Genomic DNA, 24,443 nt, shown 5'->3' with positions numbered 1-24,443 from the left:
TGAATACATTCTGTATTCATCGAGCCAACTACTGCTTAAAACTTGGGTGGACAGTGTATTTTGCCTTGTGAGAACATTTATCCACAAACTCCTGGGTCTCGGTATAACTTTTAATATTAATGAAAAGTGTGGAAAACTCATGTACTGGCCATCCGCTTTTGTTTAACTACGTAGTTTATTAATCATTTGGTAGAGAATCTGCCAAATCTCCACAGAACAAGCCCTTGCAGTATCTTTAATCTTTGTCAGCACTGATTTTTGCCTTTGCCTCCTGCTAAAGTTTTTTTATTACATTCATTTCAGTGTTCTCTTATGGTCTTTTTTCTTCTCATCCAGGCCATGCCTCACAAATTTGTGTGTAGCTTTTTCTTAGTGTGGCTTCAGTGGTTATAAATTGTGCCAAAGCCTCATCTTGCCATCACTCAAGTGAGTTCTGAATTTTCAGAAGAAAGGTGAGATCTGTGTGTTCTTGTGCAGTTTGGCAACTTTTCTCTGAATATTTTAGGTACCGTTGCCTTTCTAGGGTAAAGGGCATCTTCGACCATTTGTATCTAATGAAGCAATCCATTAGTGATGAACACTCTGGTCTAGATAATTAATTTGTTAATTTGTTAATTTGTCATTCATGATGGCTGCTAGAAATCAGACAGCCAGGGAGGAAAAGAACAAATTTTTAGTCTATTGAAAAAAAGAATTTTTTTAAAAAAGCCCTAACACGTTAAAGATACAGTTCAAGTTCCCACATATCCCTCTCTGATTCCAATATCTTCTTCACCTTCTCTAAAGGTAACTACTATCCTGAGTTTCTCATTCCCATTTGCTGTTTTTCTACCATCAACACATGTATTTCTCCCTAAAGAATAGAGGATATTGTTTTGCATGTTTTAAATTTTATATAAATGATGTCATACTGTATTTTTTTTCAAGATTTTTTTATTTATTTGTTTGAGACACAGTGATACAGAGAGAGAACATGAGCAGGGGGAGAAGCAGAGGGAGGGGGAGAAGCAGGCCCCCCGCTGAGCAGAAACCCGATGCGGGGCTCGATCCCAGGACCCTGGGATCATGACCTGAGCTGAAGGCAGATGCTTAACCACCTGAGCCACCCAGGCACCCCGATGTCATACTGTATTATTTTGTAACTTGCCATTGGCTCCATAATGACTAATTTTTCATTCTAATTTCATTAAATTTACTAATATTTCATTCACTTGTTTTCACTGCTGTGTAGTATTCGACTGCATGAATAGGTCACTCCATTCCCCTGCTGATCAGTGTATTTGTTTTTTTTTTTTTAAAGATTTTATTTATTTATTTGACAGAGAGATACAGAGAGAGAGGGAACACAAGCAGGGGCAGAGGGAGAGGGAGAAGCCGGCTCCCCGCTGAGTAGGGAGCCCGATGCAGGGCTCGATCCCAGGACCCTGGGACCATGACCCGAGCCGAAGGCAGAGGCCCAACAACTGAGCCACCCAGGAACCCCTGTATTTCTGGTTTTTAACCATTACAGACAATACATGTCTTGCTCCACATGCACTATAATTTCTCTACCAGTCAGATTTCTTGTGATAGAGTATATGAATTTTACTGCACGTTGTTAAATTGCTCTCTAGAATTGATGTGCCAGTCTACCCTTCTCAACAGCAGTGTATAAGTTCCCATTCTTCCACATGTTCACTAAATCTTGATGTGGTCAGACTTGTTTCTAAAACTAATACACAGGTATTTTTGGTTTATACGTCAGCTTTTTGTGAGTTTGGTTATCCTGTGTCAATCACCATTACTATAGTTTGTGGACTCGCAGAGCTCAAGATCTGGCTATGTGTGAAGGGAATGAAAAGATAAGTTACAGACTGGGAGAAATATTTGCAAACCATGTATTTAACAAAGGGTGGGTATACAGAATAGACAAAGAACCCTCAAAACACAAGAGTTAAAAAAAAAAAGCAGTCCCCTTTAGAAAATAGGCAAAAGACAGATATTCAGTAAAGAAGATATTAGATGGCAAATAAACATATGAAAAGATGTTCCCCATGATCAGCTATTAAGGAAATAAAGCCACAGTGATACAGCCTCTACTAAAATGACTAAAATAAAAACAGCAAATGCAAGCAAGGATGCAGAGAAGTTGGATCACTCATATATTGCTGATGGGAATGTAAAATGGTCCATTCTGGGAAACACTTTGTCAGTTTTTTTAAAGATACATGCATGCAGGGGCGCCTGGGTGGCTCAGTCGTTAAGCGGCTGCCTTCAGCTCGGGTCATGATCCCAGGGTCCTGGGATCGAGCCCCGCATCGGGCTCCCTGCTCCGGGAAGCCTGCTTCTCCCTCTCCCACTCTCCCTGCTTGTGTTCCCTCTCTCACTGTGTCTCTCTATGTCAAATAAATAAATAAAATCTTAAAAAAAATATATCATTTCCTTCCTTTAAAAAAAAAAAAGATACAAGCATGCAACTACCCTATGATCCAGCAGTTGTACTCCTGGGCATTACCCCAGAGAAATGAAAACTTATGTTCACACAAAAACCTGTACAAGAATGTTCATAGCAGATTTATAATACCCCAAACTGGGAACAACCCAGATGTCCTTCAGTGGGTGCGTGAATGGTTAAACCACCCATGGTACATCCATACCATGAAATACCACTTGGCAATAAAAAGGAATGGACTAGGGGCACCCGGGTGGCTCAGTCAGTTAAGCATCTGACTCTTGATTTCAGCTCAGGTCATGATCTCAGGGTCTTGGGTTGGAGCCCCATGTAGGGCTCCACGCTTAGTGCAGAGTCGGCTTGGGATTCTCTCTCCCCCTCTCCCTCTGCCCCTCCTCCTACTTGAGCTCTCTGTCTCTAAAGGTCACATACCACTCTTGAAGTGGCAAAATCATAAAAATGGAGAATAGATTGGTGGTTGCTAGGAGTTAAGGACAAGCCAGGGGAGATGGAATGGGAAGGAAGTGGGGAAAAGGGCAACATAAAGGATCTTCCAGGTGATGGAAATGTTTTGTATCAATGTTAAGGTCCTGGTTGTAGTATTACACTATGGTTTTATAAAATGTTACCACTGGTGGGGGCGGGGGGGGGGGAGAGCTGCATAAAGGGTACATGGGCTCTCTCTGTATTATTTCTTACAACTGCGCATATATATATATAGATATATGTATCTCAATCATCTTAAAATCAAAAATTTCTTTAAAAGTCTATTATTCTCTATCTAAAACTTCTTTGTCAGAGGTTAATGAACATAATTCAATGATTTAAGAATCAAGGTTAGGGGCACCTACTTGGGTGGCTCAGTTGGTTAAGCATCTGACTCTTGGTTTCGGCTCAGGTCACGATCTCAGAGTTGTGAGATCAAGTCCTGCAATGGGCTCTCTACACTCAGTGGGGAATCTGCCTGAGGTTCTTTCTCTCTCCCTCTCCTTCTGCCCCTACCCCCGTGCTCACACTCTCTCTAAAATAAATAAAATCTTTTAAAAAAATAAAAAGAATTAAGGCTACTGTTCTGAATAGCAATCATATAGGACTGAAAAAGGTCAATACTCAGAGGAACTACTAGCCTTGGCCTTGTACTTTGGGTCTTCTTAGGTCAGTCTCTTAGGTCTGGCTGTCCTTGGGCCTATCTCTCTTCTGCCCCCACTTGTTTCTTTTGCTGTGGGTTAGAAAATCATCATTCCTGCTTCAGTGTTATTTTCAAGCCAACAAGACTGAATGAGGGCCTCTCTTACAGAATAAATGCATGGACTTCTTGATGATTTGTAGTCTCAGAATGTCTTCTTCTAGAGTATTATATGGATAAGGGAAATGGATGAAATAAGGTCTTGAATTAAAATACAATATGAGTTAATCCCCAAATGTCATTAAACTTGGATATGAAAAGTTCAAGGAAAATGGCTGAGAAAAATTCTTCCCTCTTGAGCAAAGCAGTCAACACGGTAAAGACAGGTATATTTATTTCATATGACAGCACATTTCACAGGGTATGTACAGAATGTTGGTATACCACTGGCTTTAATACTGTACTTCTATAAAGTATATAGTTATAAATATCGTATGCCACATAAGCAATAAAATTCTTACATATAAACAGCAATCTACTATAGGGAACAAAGAATTCACAAAGAGATCCTTAGTGTCTAATTTCTGCTCTGCTTTTAACAGAACTGGTAAATATTTTAATAACACAGAATAATGGCTAGTTTTTTGCAGCATACCTTTAACTTTCATAACTCTGTGCCCTTTCAGCAACTTGCCAAATATAGTTTTCCTGATAAAGGCTGAGCTGCTGCACGATATGTCTATTTTAGACAGTAGTTTATATTCAATAGGAAACACTGCTCACAGAACTGCGACCTGCACTAGTGAAGTTGATAATGAATTCTTCTGCTAACGGAGAGCAAATACCATATACACTAATCACGTAGATGTTAAAGCCACAGTTTCAACAAGTTAATTCACATTCTGAAGCACACTGCTGACAGTAATACTGCTGTTTAAAATATACTACCGCTGAAATGATTAGAACCCCCCAAAAGCACAATATAAAACTCACAAGAGTTATTTCTAACAGCAAATCCAGGCTGTTAAGAGAGAGAGGATTACTTCTATAAATATAATATTTTGATAACATTTGAGCATTTAGAAAAGTGCTTTTTTCCTACTAGATTTGCTTTACGTATTTGAGTGCAACGCAGTTTGCTGTGCTTTTCCATTTTATATAATCTTAGCCAGGAACTCTATTTTCAGATATTCTCCCAATGCACCTCTCTAAAGGTTAAGTGTGGACAATGGAATTTAGGTGGACATATACAACTCTTCATATAAAAGGAACGTTAATAGAAGTTTTAACGGGTAAAGAGGATTTTAACTTAAACTGACAACAAAGCAACTATTGCCCAAGGAGTTTTCTGTCTGGGATAACTGAATGATATCAAAATACTACACCGTGTAAAAATTCTGTGAGCTTCATAGAATAAAAGCAGGATCAGTTGCATATTGGCAGTGCAGGAGACAAAATCCACAGCTGATTTGAGGGGTGGCCTCTAACAATGTAAAGCAGCATCACGGAAGAGTTGGGGAGCCTCTCGAGGGGACAGAGCACACACACTGAGTAGCCTCCATTGCAAGCATCCCGAGGCCAGCTGCCTTCCTGCTAATGAAGCTTCAGAGCAAAAGCAGCAAAGACCAAGTGTGGGAGGGAAATGGGCAACATACACGTTAGTGAGAGAGAGGGGAGTATGTTTAGCTCTGATATTTCTCCTTGAACTTGGAGGTATGTGCCTTCCTGACAGATAAGGCCACAGTGCTTTTTTGTAAGGGCTGGAGTGTCCATCCACAAAATCAGCTGCTTCCAGCTGCAAGAACCTCCTCCCAGAGAAAAGCATATGGAGGTACTGGGAGCGCAAAGTAACAAAGATGTGTGTTATGTGTATGTTCAGGGGAGGGGGGTGGAATGGTATAGGAAAATCTGGTTCTGTAGTGAGATCCTAGTTTTGGAAAGAAAATTAAGGAAATGTCCAAATTTCATTTATAGCCATCCTTTGGGTAATGAAATATTGAAAAGCTAACTCACTCTGTTAGAACTTTTAGGTAAAATTTGGTCTGAGTTATATCCTAGAATTTAAGTTATGAGTTTTACAATTATGTAAGTGTATATATATATATATGTATACGTGTGTAGTGGGTACACACACTTTTTTTTTTTTAAAGCCACGCCTTTCAAAATTGTTTCAGTATAACACTGATAGCTCTTTGTAACTACTTGGAAACACCAAATGTTACCAAGTATGAAGAGCTGGTAGTAATATCAGCTAAAGCTGTCTGGGCTTTTTGAGATTCTTCAGAGAAGACCGACAAAGAATTTCTGGATAGGGACTACTTTCTAAAGTAGTTTTGAGCACTGTTTATGGCTACTACTCTTACTTAGCCAAACAGAAACACACCAAAACTCCAGTTAATAATGAGAAGGATTTTTTTCCTTATTTCCAATATACACATATTCCAACTCTGTACACATTAAATAGTGGTATTTCATGACAACATCAGTGCACTTAACAATTATTTATTGCACATAATGAATAACTAATGCCCAATTCTTTTGGCTCTAACCTGCCCAAACTAAAAACAAAACAAAACAAAAAAAACAGTTGTTTTCTATTGCATAACTTTATCTTTCTGTAAAGTCTAGTGTGGGTGATGCCTTAGATGCAAAGGTTGTGAAAGGAGCTACGGAAGGGGTGGTGCCAGGTGGGAGCAGAGTGACAGGAGGTGGAGGTGGTCTCCTTGATGGCAATGCACAGAAAGGAACATTTGTACCTTTATTCCAGTCATCATCAAAGGTCACCCTGGAGCCAGAAAGTGAACTCGGCTGATGATCTGGCAAGTCTGGACAAGCTGACTTTGACTTCCCTTTCACACCAAAGTCCTCTTCTTCCTCGAAGGTTACCCATCCTTTTGGGTTGCTGATTTTTGCCGTAGACTGGCCCTGCAGATCAAAACTGTCCTTAAAACCATCAAATGAAGATGCAGGCTTGCTACTGTTATGACCAAGAGGCTTCAGAGAGGGGAAAGGACTGTTAGCAACAGGCTCTTCTTTGGAGAGCCAGGAAGTTGCCTCTGATTCTTGAGACTCGGCTCTAAATGGGTTTCCAGGAGTGGCAGTCCTGTCCGCAAAAGGATTTGTGCTGGTCAAGCTAGTAACAAATGGGTTTGGAGAACATCGCATATTTTCCTGGGATTTACTCCGGGCTGGAACTGGAGGCATGCAACTTACAGAACTCAAAGTATTCACGCTACTTTGCGTTGCAGAAGGCAACTGAATCAACCCCTTTGGGTTTGGAGTTAGAACTGATGATGTTTGAACAGATAACTGAGCCTTTGATACAGCAAGCAGATTAAATGACAGATCTTCAAATGGGTTGCTCTTTAATGGTGATTCCAGTCTGACAGCAGAGACTCCATTTGTTTTTACCTGAAAAAGAGAGCACTCAATAATCAGAAAAAAAAAAAAAAGAAAGAAAAGGTAATATATTATTTTTAACACCTCCCCTATGCTTCCTGTCTCAATTATTCTTCATTTTGGGGGGCAAGTATACAAATTTGAAAGTAAAAACAGTTTTGTGTAGTTTGTTACTCTGGTGTTTTAAGTAAAACAACTAAAACCTTATTCTTTAAAAACCTCCTACCAAATAAACACTTTTATTAAATACATTTTTTTTAAATCCCAAAGAAATTAAAAAGAGCCCATTTCATTCATGCAAGTTCTAATATGGTAAAATGGAGGACTGTAAAGAATTAGCATATGACTTTTGTTCGTGCCCTGTTCTATCAAATGTTAGCACAAACTTAAGAAACCTATATTCAGAACTTATGCTAAAGCTATATATTAGACTTCCAACACCCATCTATGATGATGATGTGGTTTCATTGTTTTTAAATATATTTTTATTTAAAGTTAATGTTATTATGTAAATTCAACTTTATAAATGAAAATGGATTTTATTAGTATATTTGTATTCATAAGCTAAAGACAATGCATCTTTTCTACTTGGAGAAAGGAATTTTCAAAGCATTCTTTGCCTTTTAAGTTCTCCTTTGTAGACCGAACAATGTGACAGTATTCCTTAGTTGACCTTCTTCATCTTATAAAAAAAAATGTTCCAAAACAGACATGCTTATTAATAATCATATGCAATGATTATTTAAAAGCAGGGGGGAAATCGCATGTTCTATTCGGTGTATTCTAAAACCGAGATGAGCGGTACACAATCCTTCCTATGTGACAGAGTTGGTTGTGAACTGGAAAGAGGAGTGTTCCGAATTACTTCATGGTCATAACAAGTGTGCACTCTATGCCTAGTTCACGAAGAAGCCAGCGGAAGTGGAGTGTGGCTATGGGCCTGAGCAAAGCCAACCTCTCTTATGGGAAGGAGAACCCTGGCCTTATCAGCAAATTAGCTCATCAGATGCTTCTTTTTAATTAAAAAAAAAATAGCAACTGCACATAATTATTGAAACTAAACAGATGACTTGGATATTGATGCCTAACTTAAAGAGAAGACAAACTTTTGTTTGGAAAGGGCAGGGGAGGGAGAATTTTAGCTCAAGATGGGCAATGTAACAAAATGCAGCAGTACCCAAAATGAATTCAGATAGTTGTGAAACCAAAATAACTAAATGTTCACGAACTGTGTTGAAAAAAAGAACAGCAGTTCCTCCCCAAAAACATAATTGCATATTATGAAACTAACTTATTACTTTAACCACAGGGAAGGCTGTTCATTTGTACAAAGAAATGGTGGATAATTTCATTAAGTGAATAACTCTCAAGTATCTGACTGTTTTATTCAGTTGTCCTAGAACATACTTTATAATTGAATAAACAAGTATATTTTTCTTCAACTTAATATGACAAGAAATTTGTACAAAAGTAAACATTTAACAAATTCAAACCTAGTAAGCAGATTTATATATGGAAGTCTGCTTAAGAGACAAATCTATTATAGACATAAAAAATTACAATTAACTCTACAGTACCAATAATCTCTGGATTATTTATGATTTATACAACAAAATGGGAGTACCTGATTGGGTCTGGGACCCAATTCTCCCATGGCAGATGGAACAGTCCACAACACAGACATTATAGGAAAGGAGAATTTTATGCTTTACACAGCTTAGAATAGCAGGCCCTTGGCAAATGAATGCTCTACATTTATTTTTTTTTATTTTTTTATTTTTTTAAAGATTTTATTTATTTTATTTGAGAGAGAGAATGAGAGAAAGAGAGCACATGAGAGGGGGGAGGGTCAGAGGGAGAAGCAGATTCCCTGCTGAGCAGGGAGCCCGATGCAGGACTCAATCCCGGAACTCCAGGACCATGACCTGAGCTGAAGGCAGTCGCTTAACCAACCGAGCCACCCAGGCACCCATGAATGCTCTACATTCATTTTATTTTTCTTTAAGATTTTATTTATTTATTTGAGAGAGAGAATGAGAGAGAGAGAGAGCATGAGAGGGGGGAGGGTCAGAGGGAGAAGCAGGCTCCCCGCTGAGCAGGGAGCGAGATGTGGGACTCGATCCCAGGACTCCAGGATCATGACCTGAGCCGAAGGCAGTCGCTTAACCAACTGAGCCACCCAGGCGCCCTGAATGCTCTACATTTAAATATCTTTATTTTCATATATAAAAAAATTTGTTTTCAAAATACATTAAAGGTAATTTGATAGAAGCAGGATCATTTTACCCAATCAGACTTGAAATTACAATGAGAGCCACACCATCATTCACTGTATTAGAATTAATTTATAATCTAAGCGGGATTTATGATGAATTAACATTTTAAAAATGGTGGTATCTTTACAGAGAAAGGTGTTGGAAGGACCTTTAAATAATCCTGTTATAATAACTTTTATCTTTCTAAATCATCAATTCTTCCTTACCAAAAATAATCTTGTTACTAAAATTCTTTGAAAAAAAATTCCCAAAATAAACCCAAGAAAAAAGTTGAATTTTCTATTTATGTAGTTATGCCATTATTAAACAAAGACCCAGTATGGTCTTGCCAAACAGACTTTCCAATACCTAGAGCTTACCTTCTTGAAGTTACACTTTTTAGTTTTGTTAATTTTCATAAAAAACAAAGCAAAAAAATGGTAAAGCATTAACAAGAACTAAAATGGTTCCTAAAAATTCAAAATACTAAGAAAAAAAAAGCAGGTTTATGGTATGATAGTAGAATTTATTAATGTGGACAGGTGGTTTTAAAAATGGGTGAAACTTTTAGATGTATGAAGCAAAAGATTCATACATCTAATGTGCTAAGACAGATGAAAAGCACAGATAAGATTGAGAAAGATTCCGATACCTGTTACCCTGATGGTTGCTCCTGCTTTGAGAAAGGGAACACAGACATCAAAGGAAAGCGTTAGGAGGACAATCTGAGACCAACCAGCAACCCTAACAATTCAGTCTTCAAAATGCTTTTATTTCTATATTCGACACAGAACCTGAGCGTGGCAATATGTGCAGGTCATAGCATTCGTTCAAGAGACGACTCCAATTTCTTTTGTAATTTTGAATAAAAAATGTATCGTTAAATTAGGGCTCAAACTTTAATTTTGTCAGAAGTTGATGACTAGCCACTTCAAAGTTTTGTTACTACAAAAATAATATCCCAAATAGGTTTTCGAGCTCCAAGATATTTTAAGCAGTCTGTTATGGACTGAATATTTGTGTCCCCACCTCTGCCAATTTCATATGGTGAAGCCCTAACTCTCAGTGTGATGGTATTTGGAGGTGGGGGCCTCTGGGGGGTGACTGGGGTTAGATGAGGCCAGGAGGGCAGGCCTCGTGAGGGATTTGTGCCCTCATGAAAGGACACGTCAGCGAGCTTGCTCTCTCCCCCACTGGAAGCCCTGAGGAAAGGTCACGTGAGCACAGAGGGAGAAGCTGTCTGCAAGCTGGGAAAAGAACCCTCACCAGAACTCAACTGTGTTGGCATCCTGATCTCAGACTTCAAGCCTCTAGAGCTGTGAGAAGACACATTTCTGTTGTTTAAGCCACCTGGATTACGGTATTTTGTTATGGCAGCCCAAGAGGAGTGGGACAACAGCCACAGGATAGTTATCATCATTAGAGAAAATGTACAAAATGGCACCACTTTGCCACGGTACTAGCCTATCGAAAATCAGTATTTATTTTAACAAAATGATCAGGATCCAGGCATATTCTATATTACGCAAATTTTCAGAAGGATGATACTATCATTAATTCACCTTAGAATTTATTAGTTGTAAGGTACAACAAAATAAGAAACTGGACCCTATTTTTGTTGTTTAAAAATGAAATCATCTTTCCATAATATAGCAGTATTTTCTTTAATATAGTAGTCTCAAAAACAGTTTTGAGCAACTCTTCTTCAATATCTAAAGCTTACCTTATTTTAAAATACCAAAACTCATGTTTACAATTGAGAAAGTCCCCACTCTGAAGTATGTTAAGCATGCCTACTAAACATGAGACTCCTGAATTTAAACAAATACTTTCTCGATGATGTCGGGGTTACGTGTCTCGGCTTTGGCACTGATAGAAGGTAGGAGGTATTGAATAGATCCGGAATGCTGAGATTTTCTACGTGGTCTCTTCCCTCCCTGTCAGCTCTCACGACAATGGTTAGGCAGTGAGGCTGTTCCTTTATCTCCTGTTGAATTTCCTAACTTCGGGTCCTTAGATGACAATCAGATGAGTAAGGTGCCAGACGTCAGGCAGAGAAGGGAGGCATTTCTCCATTCTGTACATGTTATATAATCATTTGAATTGGATGAATCTTTTCCATAGAGAATTATAGTCAAAGACCATTGAAATAATAATAAAAAGTAAAGCTGGGCCATGTATGTTTCTATGTTTTAAATACCTTGTAGATTTTGGGCAGAATTAATAATAAAGACTTGTAAAAATTACTAAGTGTTCAATTCTAAGACTATTTCATATATGACCAAAATATCAATTATATCATATTTTAAATTCTTATCCTTTTCAACCTATAGCTCTGGGAGATCTTTAAATTTTAGATATTTATTATTAATTTTTTAAAAGATTTTATTTATTTATTTGAGAGAGAGAATGAGATAGAGAGAGATAGCATGAGAGGGGGGAGGGTCCGAGGGAGAAGCAGACTCCCTGCTGAGCAGGGAGCCCGATGCGGGACTCGATCCCGGGACTCCAGGATCGTGACCTGAGACGAAGGCAGTCGCTTAACCAACTGAGCCACCCAGGTGCCCTAGATATTTATTATTTTTTGAATAAGCATTATTTTTATGGTTCAAAATTCAAGAGGTACGAGAAGATAAAATGCCCCCCTTCCTTCCATCCCCCCAGCACTCTCCTCTCCCTGGAGGATATTGTCCTGGAGGAAATCACCATTCTGTGATCCTTTCCAAAGACAGTCTGCACATAAACAAGACCCCTGCTCCCCCCCCAAGAAAGAAAAGTGTGTGTGTGTGTGTGTGTGTGTGTGTGTGTGTGTGTGTGTGAGAGATATTTGGAGGAATCTGATACCAATGACTGAGGTAAAAAGAATATTTAGAATTCAAAACAAACATCTTTGGTAGTTTCAAGAAAGTGGAGAATACAAGATTCGAGGAGAACATTCTCTACCAGGCCACACACGAAGCACATGCTGTCTGCCACCAAATCACCACACCCGTTCCAATGAAACACAGAAATCAAAACAATGAAAAATGACCTAAGAAAATGATAATATGGTAGTCAAGGGAATATTTGTCCTATGGTACTTTGGTATTATTTTCTGCTGAAAACTGCAATCTTACTGGACAGTTTGTTCTTTCTCAAGTTTTTCAGAGTACTGTATCTATGTTCATATTGATCTAAGAATACTTAAACCATTGCAGACTTAGGAATTAAGGTTCACTTTTACTGTGAAATAGATGCTCACTTTCTCTCTTAAAACAGTAGTAGAAAGCTCTAAGATGGCTAGTTTGAAAGTTTTTTGCCCTCCAATTACATTTAAAAAATTTTTATTCAACATTCCTTTGGCTATTCCAAAATAGTTAAAAAATTTTTTTAAAAGATTTATTTGAGAGAGAAAGAGAGGGTGTGCGTGTGTGTGCACACAGGGGAGGGGAAGGAAGAGGGAGAGAACCTCAAGCAGCCTCTGCACCCGATGAGTGCAGAGCCCGACATGGGGCTGGATCCTAAGAACCCGAGATCATGATCTAAGCCGAAATCAAGAGCTGGATGCCCAACCGACTGAGTCACCCAGGCACCCGCCCTCCAATTACATAAAAAAAAAAATACAATAGTAAACATTACAAGAAAATGAGAAGAAAAATTCAGGACTCACTAAATGTGGATTGGCAGCGAGAAAAGAATAATGGACATTTATTGTTTGAAGGATTGCTACAATTTTTTATATATCGCCAACATCCTCAATTTTCTGAACTAAAAAATGTAGAATACTTTACGATATTGATCAGCTTAAGAGAGCATTTTATTTCTCTCAATTATATATATTTCTTCAGTTTTTACAAATGTGACCAATTGTCTGAGAAAGTGCTAAGGGCTAACAATATTCATTTTAAGACTCATGTTTACTTTAATATATGTTTTTCACCATATAGAAGCATAAGAAGCTATTAACTTCTGCCTACTAGCTGGACATCCCCAGATATCTGTAAAAATAGATATAAACTATTACTTACAAATGTGCTTAAGGGGCATTTGCCAATGTATAATATTTGTGTATTGTAGATCTTTACGAAGTTTAAAAGCAGACTTATAAAACTTCACACATTTCTTTGGCCTCGATGGCATTTTCAAGTTAAAACTTTAGGATAAAATAAATTGTAAGGCTGGACAACAAAAAATGTTCTTACTAAACATGAATTTTATTTTAGCAATTTTACTAGAATGTATATTTACTAGTAAATTATATTTACTAGAATGTATAACCAAAGTAAAACCACATCCAAATAAAATAAAGCAATTTAACTTGCATGATTATCCCTGTATAAAAATAACTCTGTATGTACATCCTGGAAGTCTTCCCAATGTGAGGTCACGCTAGCATTGCAAAAGTCCTTGTGATCCTATGATCTTCACCCCCTAAGGCAATGGCACTGCTTTCTGTGCAACACTAATGAGGTGACCTTATTCTTTTGATGACTTCTACTTGGTCAACAAGCACACTGCTGCACAGCCAAAAATCTAAACTGGACCAATTCCTGACACGGAAATACCTGAGGACCCCAGGGCCAGCTCCACCACAGAAAAGGACCATTGCTTGCAGCTGGAGAAACAAAAGGATTATTCTCTGTTTACAGGAAATTAACCATACTGCCAATGGTAAGGCATCTCTCTCCAGAAAGTGAGAACCAAAACTAATATATTAGCTGTGAACAACAAGAAAAATATACTACTATTCGTCCTAATATGTTAACTATCCAAAGTAAAATGTGCATTTAAAAAAGATGAAAAAGTCACCAACACTTTAAATGTGAACAAGATAAAACAGCCTGGGAACCACTTGGAAGTTCCCTCCAGCACCCGATTTGAAGCTTGCGCTCTGAGAACCCCTGACCTCAGCAAAGGGTTAATTAAGGTAAGTCTGTTCAAAGACTATAGCAAAGGCATCCAAGTGCGATCTTGTTCACTAGCAGGACTTACTTGTGGTTGTGACGAAGGCTCTGAAGGCAAGCTGTGGGACGACCTGCTCCGAGGGGGTGGCTGAGGTGGGGTTTCCAAGCTCGGCTGGGGGGCAGACTGAGGCAAAGGTGCTGCCGTGGGGACAAGAGGCTGCTGCAGCTTCTGAACAGGCGGGGGTGGAGAAGGCTGCATAGGAAGGGCAGCCTGAGGCTTCAGCGGTTCAGGCAGAAGAACTGACCCTAAACAATGCATTTTCAGATGTTAGGTATTTTCTAGAAAAACACATTCTGTTCCTCCTTCCGTGAGGTGTTGGGGGATTCTAGGCCCCCGCTCTCCCACCGAGCAGCCTCATTCCTTGTGGCATGTAGAAGGAAGGCTAGCCCTACTTGAGTACGTTGTAGAAGGTGGGAGGAGGGGAAAAGGACCCGTGAAAAAATTCAGGACAAAACTGGAATTTCTAATATAGGGCCTACCTTTCACTACTTCTGGTGGTTTGCTTTGGCTGTCGGGGGTCAGTCTTCCAGCAGATGCTCGAGCATGGCTCTGTGGGGCACTGATCACTCCAGCACGGGGCGGAATAGTCTAAAAATGGGAAACATAACATTTGAGACATTAACTTATTTTCAATAGATGAGATTTTGCAAAAATATTTGTTTTTGTATCCCATTTAGTCTCCTCTCTGGCATTAGCCCCCATCCTGTCATTTTAATTGCTCTCTATTTATAGTCATACAGTGGTAAGCTTTAAAACCTTCCTTTTTATTTTTGACTGTTTACCATGTGGCAGGCACGATGTTAATTAAGCACTATTTAGGCATTTCCATTGCACCTTCGAAATTCCCCTCAGAGGTAAGTATTCTTTATCATCTCTATTTTAAATGAAGACAAAGAAATGTATACAACTTTCCCAAGGCTGTAAAGCTAGAAAGGAAACCAGGACCTGAGCTCAGGTGTGACGAGCGGTGGGGGCCCCCCTGCCCTTCCCCTGTGCAGTGTGGCCTCAGTCGCAGCCAGGGATGGTGTGAAAGCTCACGAGGAGATGGAGACATACATGGAACAACTGAGACATTTAAGAAAATCCACACCTAAGATCGTTTTTTTTCAAACACAGAAGTAAAAACTCTTGGATGACTAACTCAGTGTGCTAAATTAGATAACATTCAGAGGGACACCTGTGAGACATCTGTTGTCTATTTTCCTAACTTTGCTGGAGGCTCTAAGCCCCTGTATTTCTTATTTTCAGCACAAGTTATTATTGCAATCACAAAATCCTGACTTACCTTCCCTATTCTGATGGCATTAAACAGAATACATAAAATGCTTGTGGGAAGTGTGCTGGCAAAGTCAGTGAAGAGCGACTGTCCCTTTATGAAAAAAGAATGGGTAACAGATCCTCTAGCACCTGTATCCTACAGACACTATTTACTTATTTATATTTATTTATTTGAGAGAGAGAGAGAGAGCAAGAGAGTGTGTGCGAGCAAGCAGAGGAGGAGGGGGAGAGGGAGAGGGAGAGCGGGAATCTAAGCAGACTCCCTGCTCAGCGTGAAGCCTGACTCGGGGCTCCATCTCCTGACCCCGAGATCGCGACCTGAGCCGAAATCAAGAGCTGGACGCTCAACCCACTGCGCCGCCCAGGTGCCCTGCTGCAGGCACTTTAATGCAGAGTGTAATATTACATGTAGTATTACATGTAGTAAAGGACTTTAAGGGTGCGTATTAACTAGACAGCTACAACAGGAAAGACAAAACTTTCTTAGAAAGGCTCTGACCATTTCTTACTAGGAATTAGGAGCGGTTTCATCAGAAGCAGACCCTGCACTTCTCCCGAGGGTACCGGCTCCTGGGTCCCACTCCTCAGTGAGGGGTCCCCCGGCAGTCCCAGGCACCACTGGACAAGCCACTGGTTCTGGTTTGTGTTTTCTTTTATTACTTACTTGTTAGATCCCAGAGAAAATTTTCATTTGGGTAAATATTAGAATAATTACGTGTATTAGAGAACATAGGCTAAACACAGAAAACCACAGATTTACAAGGAAGGGAAAAGCCCTGCGGCGCCATCTGTGCCCCTACTTTTCCTACCGTCAGAACCAGTGTTAGTACATGGACTCCTATCAATGTTCTTCCTCCAATCCAGTTTTAAAATCCTTCTTCTTGAAGGATGACTTTCTATCCTCATTAATTACTCAGATAATACCTTAAAAAGCTGCCCAAACACACTGCCCTCTCATAAATGTTGAGATTCTAAGTTATTCAGTGACCCTAATTACTGAAGTGTATCACTTTTGTTCAAATAATAAAGTATATTTTGTTATTTTTGAAGAGTATGCTAAATGTTATCATTGATGGTACCCTGGAAGTCATCAAGTGTCATTCCCTCATTTTAGAGTTGAGGAAACTAGGCCTTGACACATGGTTTTCCAAGATAACACACCTGACTGACAGCAAACCGGGACCTAGACCCTAAACCTGTTGGCCCCCAGGCTAGGTGTTGCCTACCGGTCTGGCTGCACTGTATCCAGCAGGTCCTGGGCCTGTGAATCCTGCCTGAGGTGAAGGCTGATTGCGCCCTGAAACAAAGACATCATACCACGTATTTAGGTTTTTTGTTTTTTTGTTTTTTTTAAAGAAAGAAACAAGAAACCATGTACTTATATCCCAAGTGTCTACATGGTCCAGTTTTAAGGTTAGGTAGCTAAATTTAAGTGTTTTTACCTATATTATCTTTCCGTGTTGTTCCAGGGCTTTTGGGTGCTTTGAAGCAGGAAGGGGGAAAAAAATGAGTCATAGGTAAACAATCAAGCAACACTGCATAATACCAGTTGGCTGTTCTGTTTCATTACCAGCACAAATGGGGGCATGAGATGGGAACCAAAGGTACACTGCTTTGGATAATGATGAAGGCTATTATCCTTCCTCAAGAAAATGCCCCTGAAGAGAGAAAAATTAGAATACTCAGAGTGACATTTATGAGAGACAACTTAGCCCTCAGTCTGATATCTCACTTACAGGGTGACTTCTAAGGTGACCCTCCCAACAGAGTTCTCTCCTGTGAACCGTGAAAACATAAGGTCACAAGATGGGACCCCACTGCCTCTCAGAGTTTGGCAAACTGCTCCCCAGCAAAACAGAGCATTTTCCAGGTTACACCAGGGGCTCCTAAGGACCCTGTTTTAGAGCTTCATGCTGTAGATATCACTATCGATACAGGAATCTTACAATGAGGCATTTTAGATTTCTACAACAAAATCCTATGATTAAAGTAGAGGGCGGGCACATCTTACAACTAAGTATTTGCGTTATGGAAGACAGTGTTAATATGCGGTTCAAATTCACTAGAAAGGTATTGGACACATGAAACAAAATAAATCACTTGGGGTCAAAAGGAGCAGGGGGAACTATTACGGATGGCATATCAAATTTATTCTTTTTTAAAGGAAATTCATGTGTAATTGTCATATTAAATACATCAGCCCTTTGATAACTATTATCTTAATGAATGGCTTTTAGTCTTAATGGTCTTTTAAGCAAATTTAGTTAAGCATTATACATAAAAAATTTGTTATTTGAAATCACCCACAAAATACTTATTCTTGGACCTGAATTAATAGGATTTAATGATAATTATTAATTTTTAAACCTTCGGAGTTGATATAGTATATTTCTAAACATTTGACTTATTCTAAAAAGAATTTTGAAAGGCATTCTTCTTAAAATAACATCATACAGTAATTCCACATCCTAAGTAGATATGAAATATATACAAAACAGAGTACAATACAACATAAGAATCGCAGGGAAATTAAATGGGTAACCCGTTAGAAACTATCCACAACACAGAATGAAAAGAGAAAAAGTACAAGGTTACACGGTGTACATGGGGGGGGTGGTGGGGAAGTTTACAGGCAGACTAAGGACAGATTTAGTGTGCCTTTAACACATGGGGGGGGCTGACATTTAGAAGTGAGATGAGAGGTCCGTTTCTATGATGTAGAAGTCTTGTTACCTTCCATCTCTCGCCTAGGTGCCCCAGGACTGGGAGGGGCTCCAACACCTTTTTAGAGAAAGAACAGAAGCTATATATTGTTCAGGGCCCACAGCACAGAATGAAAGGCAGGCACACAAAACAATTTCTGCATTCAACTGAGTTTTGCAAAAAGGTTCTTTTACTGCTTTACATTTCTTCAAAGATATCAATACAAACCAAAGTGACTTTAGAAGCCTAGCCCAAACCCCAGGCCTCCCTTTCCTCAAACAGGATAGAAAGGGGATGACAATTTTCTTTTTATATCAGAGATTATGAGCTGTAGGAAATTTTAAAATATCTTAATGAAAGCCTTTACTTTATGATCATCTCATTATATTCACAGTTAAATCACTAATAAAAGCTCTAATATTTGACAGTCAAAAAGGAAAAAGAAATCATAGTATTGATTTCATTTTAAATTTCTTTGAGACTATATTAGTTTCTTAGAAGTTAGTTTTTGATGCATTATTTTAAGAAAACTCTAAAGGTACTGTAATGACTTTCTCTAAGTTACTGCCTTAAAGGAGTTACTGGTTTATAAGGTTCAAAAAATAAGGTGCAAACATTGCCTACAAAAGAATTATGAAAAGAAGCAACTTTTATTTTTTTTTAAACAGGCAGACAAGACTGTTTTTTTTTAAGATTTTATTTATTTATTTTATTTGAGAGCGAGAATGAGAGAGAGAGAGAGAGCATGAGAGGGGGGAGGGTCAAAGGGAGAAGCAGACTCCCTGCTGAGCAGGGAGTTCGATACAGGACTCGATCCCAGGACTCCAGGATCATGACCTGAGCCGAAGGCAGTCACTTAACCAATTGTGCCACCCAGGCACCCGAAAAGAAGCAATTTTTAAAAATTAAGTCAGATTTCTAAGTTTGATATAACTTTTCACAAATTCATTTAAAAATTTATTTTCTGTACGTTATTTTCCTAATTAAAGGAAGAGGATAAATAGAAGTTATTGTAAAAATATAAACAAAAGCAGGAGTTTAAAATAGGAAAAATTAATGTTTTTTTGTAAGTCAGTGGAAAAAATTATCATCCAGCAGCATTCTGCAGAAGCTGTAAGGCTGAAATAACTGGGCTATAATTTTTATACAAAGTCCTTAAAATCTACATACCAGCAGAGACAACCTGTGATACCAGGTGAATTGGTCAGCAATGGCATCAGGCAGCCAGAGTAGAAAAAGAATGACCACACAGGTATAATGAGTGGGCTTTAACAGTGGATCTGTGAAGCCTCTTCTGCAGAACTATGATAACCTGCCTCATCCTCTCTTAGAATTAGATTAAATGAACTTGTCAAATACATACCTCCAACTGACTTTTGTGAGAAATTTTCATGTAAACCAAAGTACACTTTTTAAAAAAAGTGACCCATTTGTTAATAAAAATTTCCTTACTGAAAAAAAATAAAATCATTCTCATGTTAAAAAAAAGCGAAGCACGAGTTTTATGACAAGTTATGATAAAGCCATACAAAATGAAAGATATATTTCAGATAATTATAGCTTTAAGTTGCATTCCTAGGAAATCTTGCTAATCACTAGATTTGCTAGGTTTCTAGAAAAGGAAAGTACTAGTGTATCACTAATCACTAATCAAATACTTGGAAAATGTTCTATATTTACTATATCTGAATTCCTTTTGAAATTAAGGTGATTTGGGGGAATTAAATCTGTGTAATCAAAATAACTATATTTATTAAGAAAAAGTGTATCAGTCCTTGATGAGAAATTCAACTATGTCTACCTGGAGAGTGGAAGCCTGTATCAGGCCTTCTTACTAATAAAACTAAACTCTGATCTTTTACTTAACGGGAATATAATGGAAGTTTGGAGCTATTTTTAACTTGGAGTATAAATATCATTCACTATGGCTTTTATCAAACAAATCTAAAATGTCTTTCCAATACAGGGATCAAACTCTAAAACATGAATGAACCAAGATGCATATATTATAACAAATATAAATGGTTACCTCCGAATTCTTTTCTAGCAGGTGCAGGACTCCTAGCCCCTTATAGTTCATAAGAAAATATGCAGCGGAAAGGAAAGGACATTAAGTAAAGAACTGAAATGTCAAAGACTTACGATACTATTCATAACGTTAAATGTCATGTAGGAACTACAAACTAGTATCTTGGTACTATAAAAAAGCTATTATTTAATGCAAATACTTCTAACAATTTAAGTAATGGCACTATACTCACTTAAAAAGAATATTTAAGCAAATATATAAAACTTTATCATAAATAAGTAAACGTATGTTCTTCAGTTCTAATTATATGTTTTACAGAAATTAGTACAACTACATCAAATTAGCAAAAACAAAACGAACATTTGTTTTGCACACCTGTAAGAAGGCAGGTAGAAAAACAGAAATCTAGTCGGGAAACACTCTTTTTACCTGTTCTGTTGTTCCTCAGAGAAAGGCTCAGGCAGTAGCAACAACGGTAGAAAAACAATAAAATCTAGAAGCTTGAGGTTTGAAGACATGCAAAACATTTTAAAATAGAATGGAGGAAGATTTTCAATCTAGCAGAAATGGAAATCAAATGGTTTGTTACCTGAAGGTGGAGGTGGTCTCTGGGGGGGAGCAGGGCGTGCAGGAGGAGCAACTGGGCGGGGGGGAGGAGGCCTCTTGGGCTCTAGGGGCTGAGAATCTCTTTGCTGCAGCTGTGTTGCTGGCAGAGTGTCAATAGGAGAACCTAAAAAAGTACACGAGGTAAGATCAGGTTCCACGTGGCTGTGAGCATGTGAGTATGGTACCTCCCAATACGTATGACAGACTCTCGATTCTCGATTTTGCTCATTTTCTCCATTTGTTCTGTAATGTAATGACATGCATTTTTATTATCAATAACATAAGCAGTTCTGCCATTAAAGTCCCCTTTGGTACCATGGAAGCAAGACTGCTGTAGCTCCATGTGGACGCCTTACCGAGGCCCCAGGTGCTGAGAGCTGATTTAATGAGTGGGCCGATCAAGAGGGCATAAAGCATTGGTTGAATAAGGTCATTTGCAGTCTGCTGGCCCATACAGAGAAGAAAAAAGGAGTCTCTTCTTTTCTCTACACCTTAGCTCATCTTGAATTTATCTAATGAAGCCAGTCCTCTAAGAGTAGTATGGGAGAACTGGAGACATTTATGAAATGGAAGACATTTTCTGGAAATGTTGGTAAGCATAGAACAGTGATTTAGTCATGCGATATAACAACTTCCAGGACAAATCTTCCAACTTTGGAGGAGTAATGACTCTTAAATTTGAACTCAAAAAAATTTTTTTGTCTCTTTTTGCTTCATACCATAATAGAGGTTATGTATAAATAGATACTTAAGCCCAGATAGTTATGAGTTCTTACTGCACTGACAGAAAAACATCAATTTTAAGACATGGATAAACCTCATAGGAAAAAAGGTTTAAGAAAAATTCTCATCTAATGAAGGTGATGATGAGTTAGCTTCCTTTCCATTTAGGGCTTACCATCCACAGGCTTCCTCTTTTGTATCCATAGAAAACACAGTACAGATCCAAAGGCATCAGAGATTTGACCATCTAAAATCAAACAGATCAGGTAGGGAAAGTCACAGAAAACCTGAAATAAAATACATACTTTGTGAAGTTGGGTGCCCAGGAATTCTCGATGGCGCTCGACTTGGTCTTACGGGAAGGGAAGGTACGGGGCCCTCTGATATGGTCGGTGACTGGCAGGGACTGGTCCGGGGTGAAGAGCTTGGGGAAGTGCCAAGGCCAGAACTTGAAGATGGCTGCAGGTGCTGGGGAAGAATTTCCTCAACTTCAGCACTGTAGTCATCGACATCACCTGAGGAAACAAGGTTATTAAAATTATCACCATTTTCACTTTCTCAGAGGTTGTTTTTACCAATCCAGGTTTCAAGGGGCTCATTATGACACTACAAACATGCAGAGGTTAAGCATGTTGTTAAACTGTAACTAAAGATAGCCTATTACCTCAGAGCATCAGGATGTCCATGGTGACTAACACCTGGAGCGGGGTTGACACAAGTGCTTTCAATATTCCACCGAGCAGCTATCTCAGGGCTGGCTGACTCAAAAGTTTACTGCTCTCCTTTCCTTCCAAACCTTTCTACTTGCTGCACGGAACTGCTCCCTCCCCACTCATGGGGAGTCCTCAACTAAGCTCTAGCCCTTATAGTAGACAGGCTCTCAGACAGCTACATACCCTTCCCCAAAAGTCTCCTCAACACTCCTTCCCCTGTGCTCCTCTGAGGCCTCCCCATCTCCCTCCTTTCCTCAGGGTTGGAAAGTAGAGTCAGGGTCCCTGTGCAACACGATTCCAATTTCAGAACATTAATCCTCCCATCCTGAATAAAAAGGTCTACTTCTTTGAGGCTATGCCTGCAGGAATTTATGTTAACGCTCTCCACACCCACTTGCTGCCATAATCTCCAACCTCCATCCTTCTGGTGATTTGAACCCACTCATTGAGGACTAAGCAGAGAGCAGGATGACAGTTGGGTCCCACCATGTCTCTGGGTGACATCAAAATCCATGTAGACAACACGTCAACAACTGAAAAACCTTGGTCTTGTCCTTACATGCTCTTCCACTCAAACACACACAGCCCTCCCAACTGCACTAGCTCTGAAATAATACTCAAAACACTAGCTCCCAGCCTTTCAGTTCTGTCCCTCAGTGACTCTTCCCTCTTGGGACTTTATCCGGATCCAGGCCTTTGATCCCTCTCCTTTTAGCTCTGATGCCATTCTGCTTCTCTGAATCTGTCTTCGGATTCGATACGCTTCACCTCGGCCCCCCCCACGCACCTTCTGTCCCACGGGCATCAGTTCCATCACTGCACCCGGGCTGCTGAGCGCTGCCGCTGGAGAGAATCCCATGGTGTTGACGATTGCAGTCACATTCCGTTTGCAATTTTCAGCCTCCTCTGGGATCCCAAAGCTGCCTGCTGCAATTTCATGATTGGCTCTCCGCAACCCCCCACCCCCTTCTCAGGAGCTTTAATCTCGGAACTTCTCAACTCTCCTGACACTGTGGGTTGCCCTACTCCTGTAGACAACCTCAGCTTTTAACACTTCTCAGAGGAGAGAGAAGTCTTAAGATGGGACCCCCTTCCCACAATCTGCTGCCAAGCTGGAGTCTAATCCCATGGTTGCACTCGGGTTTTTGTGGTTCTGCCCCACCCCGCCCTGTTTTCTCAGTGACCTGCTCTATCACCCCTTCTGCCCTGCTGGTCCCCAACATCATCAGCCCTTACCCTGGCATGAAGACCTCTCAAGCCTCTCTCATTTCAAACAGCACTCCCTGGATCCCCAATCTCCTTGGAACAACTGCCCCTCACACTCCCCAGCCCCCATCTTAGCTTCCTTAAAGAGCTGTCTATAGACACTCTCTCCACTTCTTCACCTTCTATCCACACCTCAATTTACCACCATCTGGCCTCATCCCTGCACTGAAAGTACTCTCATGAGTGTCACCAACTGCCTCCTTCACTGTTCTTAAATCCAAAGGGCAAGTTGTGGTCCCCATTTCTCCTCCTCTCTCTGTGACACAGGACTCCACTGACTATGCCTTCCTTGTTACCATTTCTTCCCTTGATTTTTAGGCCCATCTCTTGGCTCTCTGACATCGCTAGATGATTCTTTTCATTTTCCTTTTGTGAGCAGCTGCCTTCTGCCTGTCTTTAAAATCTGGGGTTCTCTGTTCATTCCCAGGACCAGTTTTCTCCCATCTCTATACAGTCCTTTTGGCCAAGCTAATGACAACCTGTGACTTGAGCTGCTATCAGAGCAGCCCCGTGAGCCCAGAGCTCTCTGCGGAGCACCTGCTTCACACACCCACAGCCCACATGTGGGCCCAGCAGGCTCCCAAGACACCTCAGTTCAACATGATCCAGACCAAATTCATCTTCCACCCCACACCGCTCCCCTGCTTGATTTCTTTTTTCTCCCTTTACTCCCTCACGAGCGTACTTACAGAAGAGCTTTGAGCCTTCTCCCCCTTTGGTCCTTGCACATTCCTTCTTCCTGGCTCACCCTCTCCACCTTCCCTCATCTAATTCTCACCCAGTCTTCAGACTCTCAACTCAAATTTCAATTTCTCTGGGAAACCTTTCCCTGCTTCCCCAATCCGAGGTGGGCAACTGTCCCGTGAACTACTGCAGCATTGTTCATGACTGCATCTGTTACCTGACTCTCACTGCCTGCTCACTGGTAACACCGCTAAGCTAGGAGTTCTGGAAGGACAAGGATGATATC

General features: G+C 39.8%; 1 protein-coding gene across 4 annotated transcripts in view; it reads right to left on the bottom strand.

The window, feature by feature from the left end:
• Positions 1 to 3,929: 3,929 nt before the first annotated feature.
• The window catches only part of SYNJ1 (synaptojanin 1), an 88,053-nt gene continuing 67,539 nt past the window's right edge, over positions 3,930 to 24,443 (bottom strand). For 2 of the 4 annotated variants that reach the window (XM_028115287.1, XM_028115291.2), the window contains exons 23-29: positions 21,800 to 22,009; positions 20,755 to 20,895; positions 16,876 to 16,914; positions 16,660 to 16,730; positions 14,635 to 14,743; positions 14,183 to 14,400; positions 3,930 to 6,968 (exon numbers count right to left, since the gene is read on the bottom strand). In XM_028115287.1, coding sequence (XP_027971088.1) covers positions 6,165 to 6,968; positions 14,183 to 14,400; positions 14,635 to 14,743; positions 16,660 to 16,730; positions 16,876 to 16,914; positions 20,755 to 20,895; positions 21,800 to 22,009 — 1,592 coding nt within the window. In that variant the 3' untranslated portion in view covers positions 3,930 to 6,164. Of the gene's footprint in view, positions 6,969 to 14,182; positions 14,401 to 14,634; positions 14,744 to 16,659; positions 16,731 to 16,875; positions 16,915 to 18,166; positions 18,215 to 20,165; positions 20,205 to 20,754; positions 20,896 to 21,799; positions 22,010 to 24,443 lie in introns of all 4 variants that reach the window. The other 2 variants (XM_028115299.1, XM_028115289.1) reach the window with 2 other exon arrangements.

Source organism: Eumetopias jubatus, unplaced genomic scaffold, assembly GCF_037043125.1.
Source record: "Eumetopias jubatus isolate StellerSeaLion01/CBP00866 unplaced genomic scaffold, mEumJub1_p1.0 scaffold_1, whole genome shotgun sequence".
Lineage (NCBI taxonomy): Eukaryota > Metazoa > Chordata > Mammalia > Carnivora > Otariidae > Eumetopias > Eumetopias jubatus.
The sequence above is the reverse complement of the archived record's forward strand: the minus strand, read 5'-3'. Positions and strand labels throughout refer to the sequence as shown.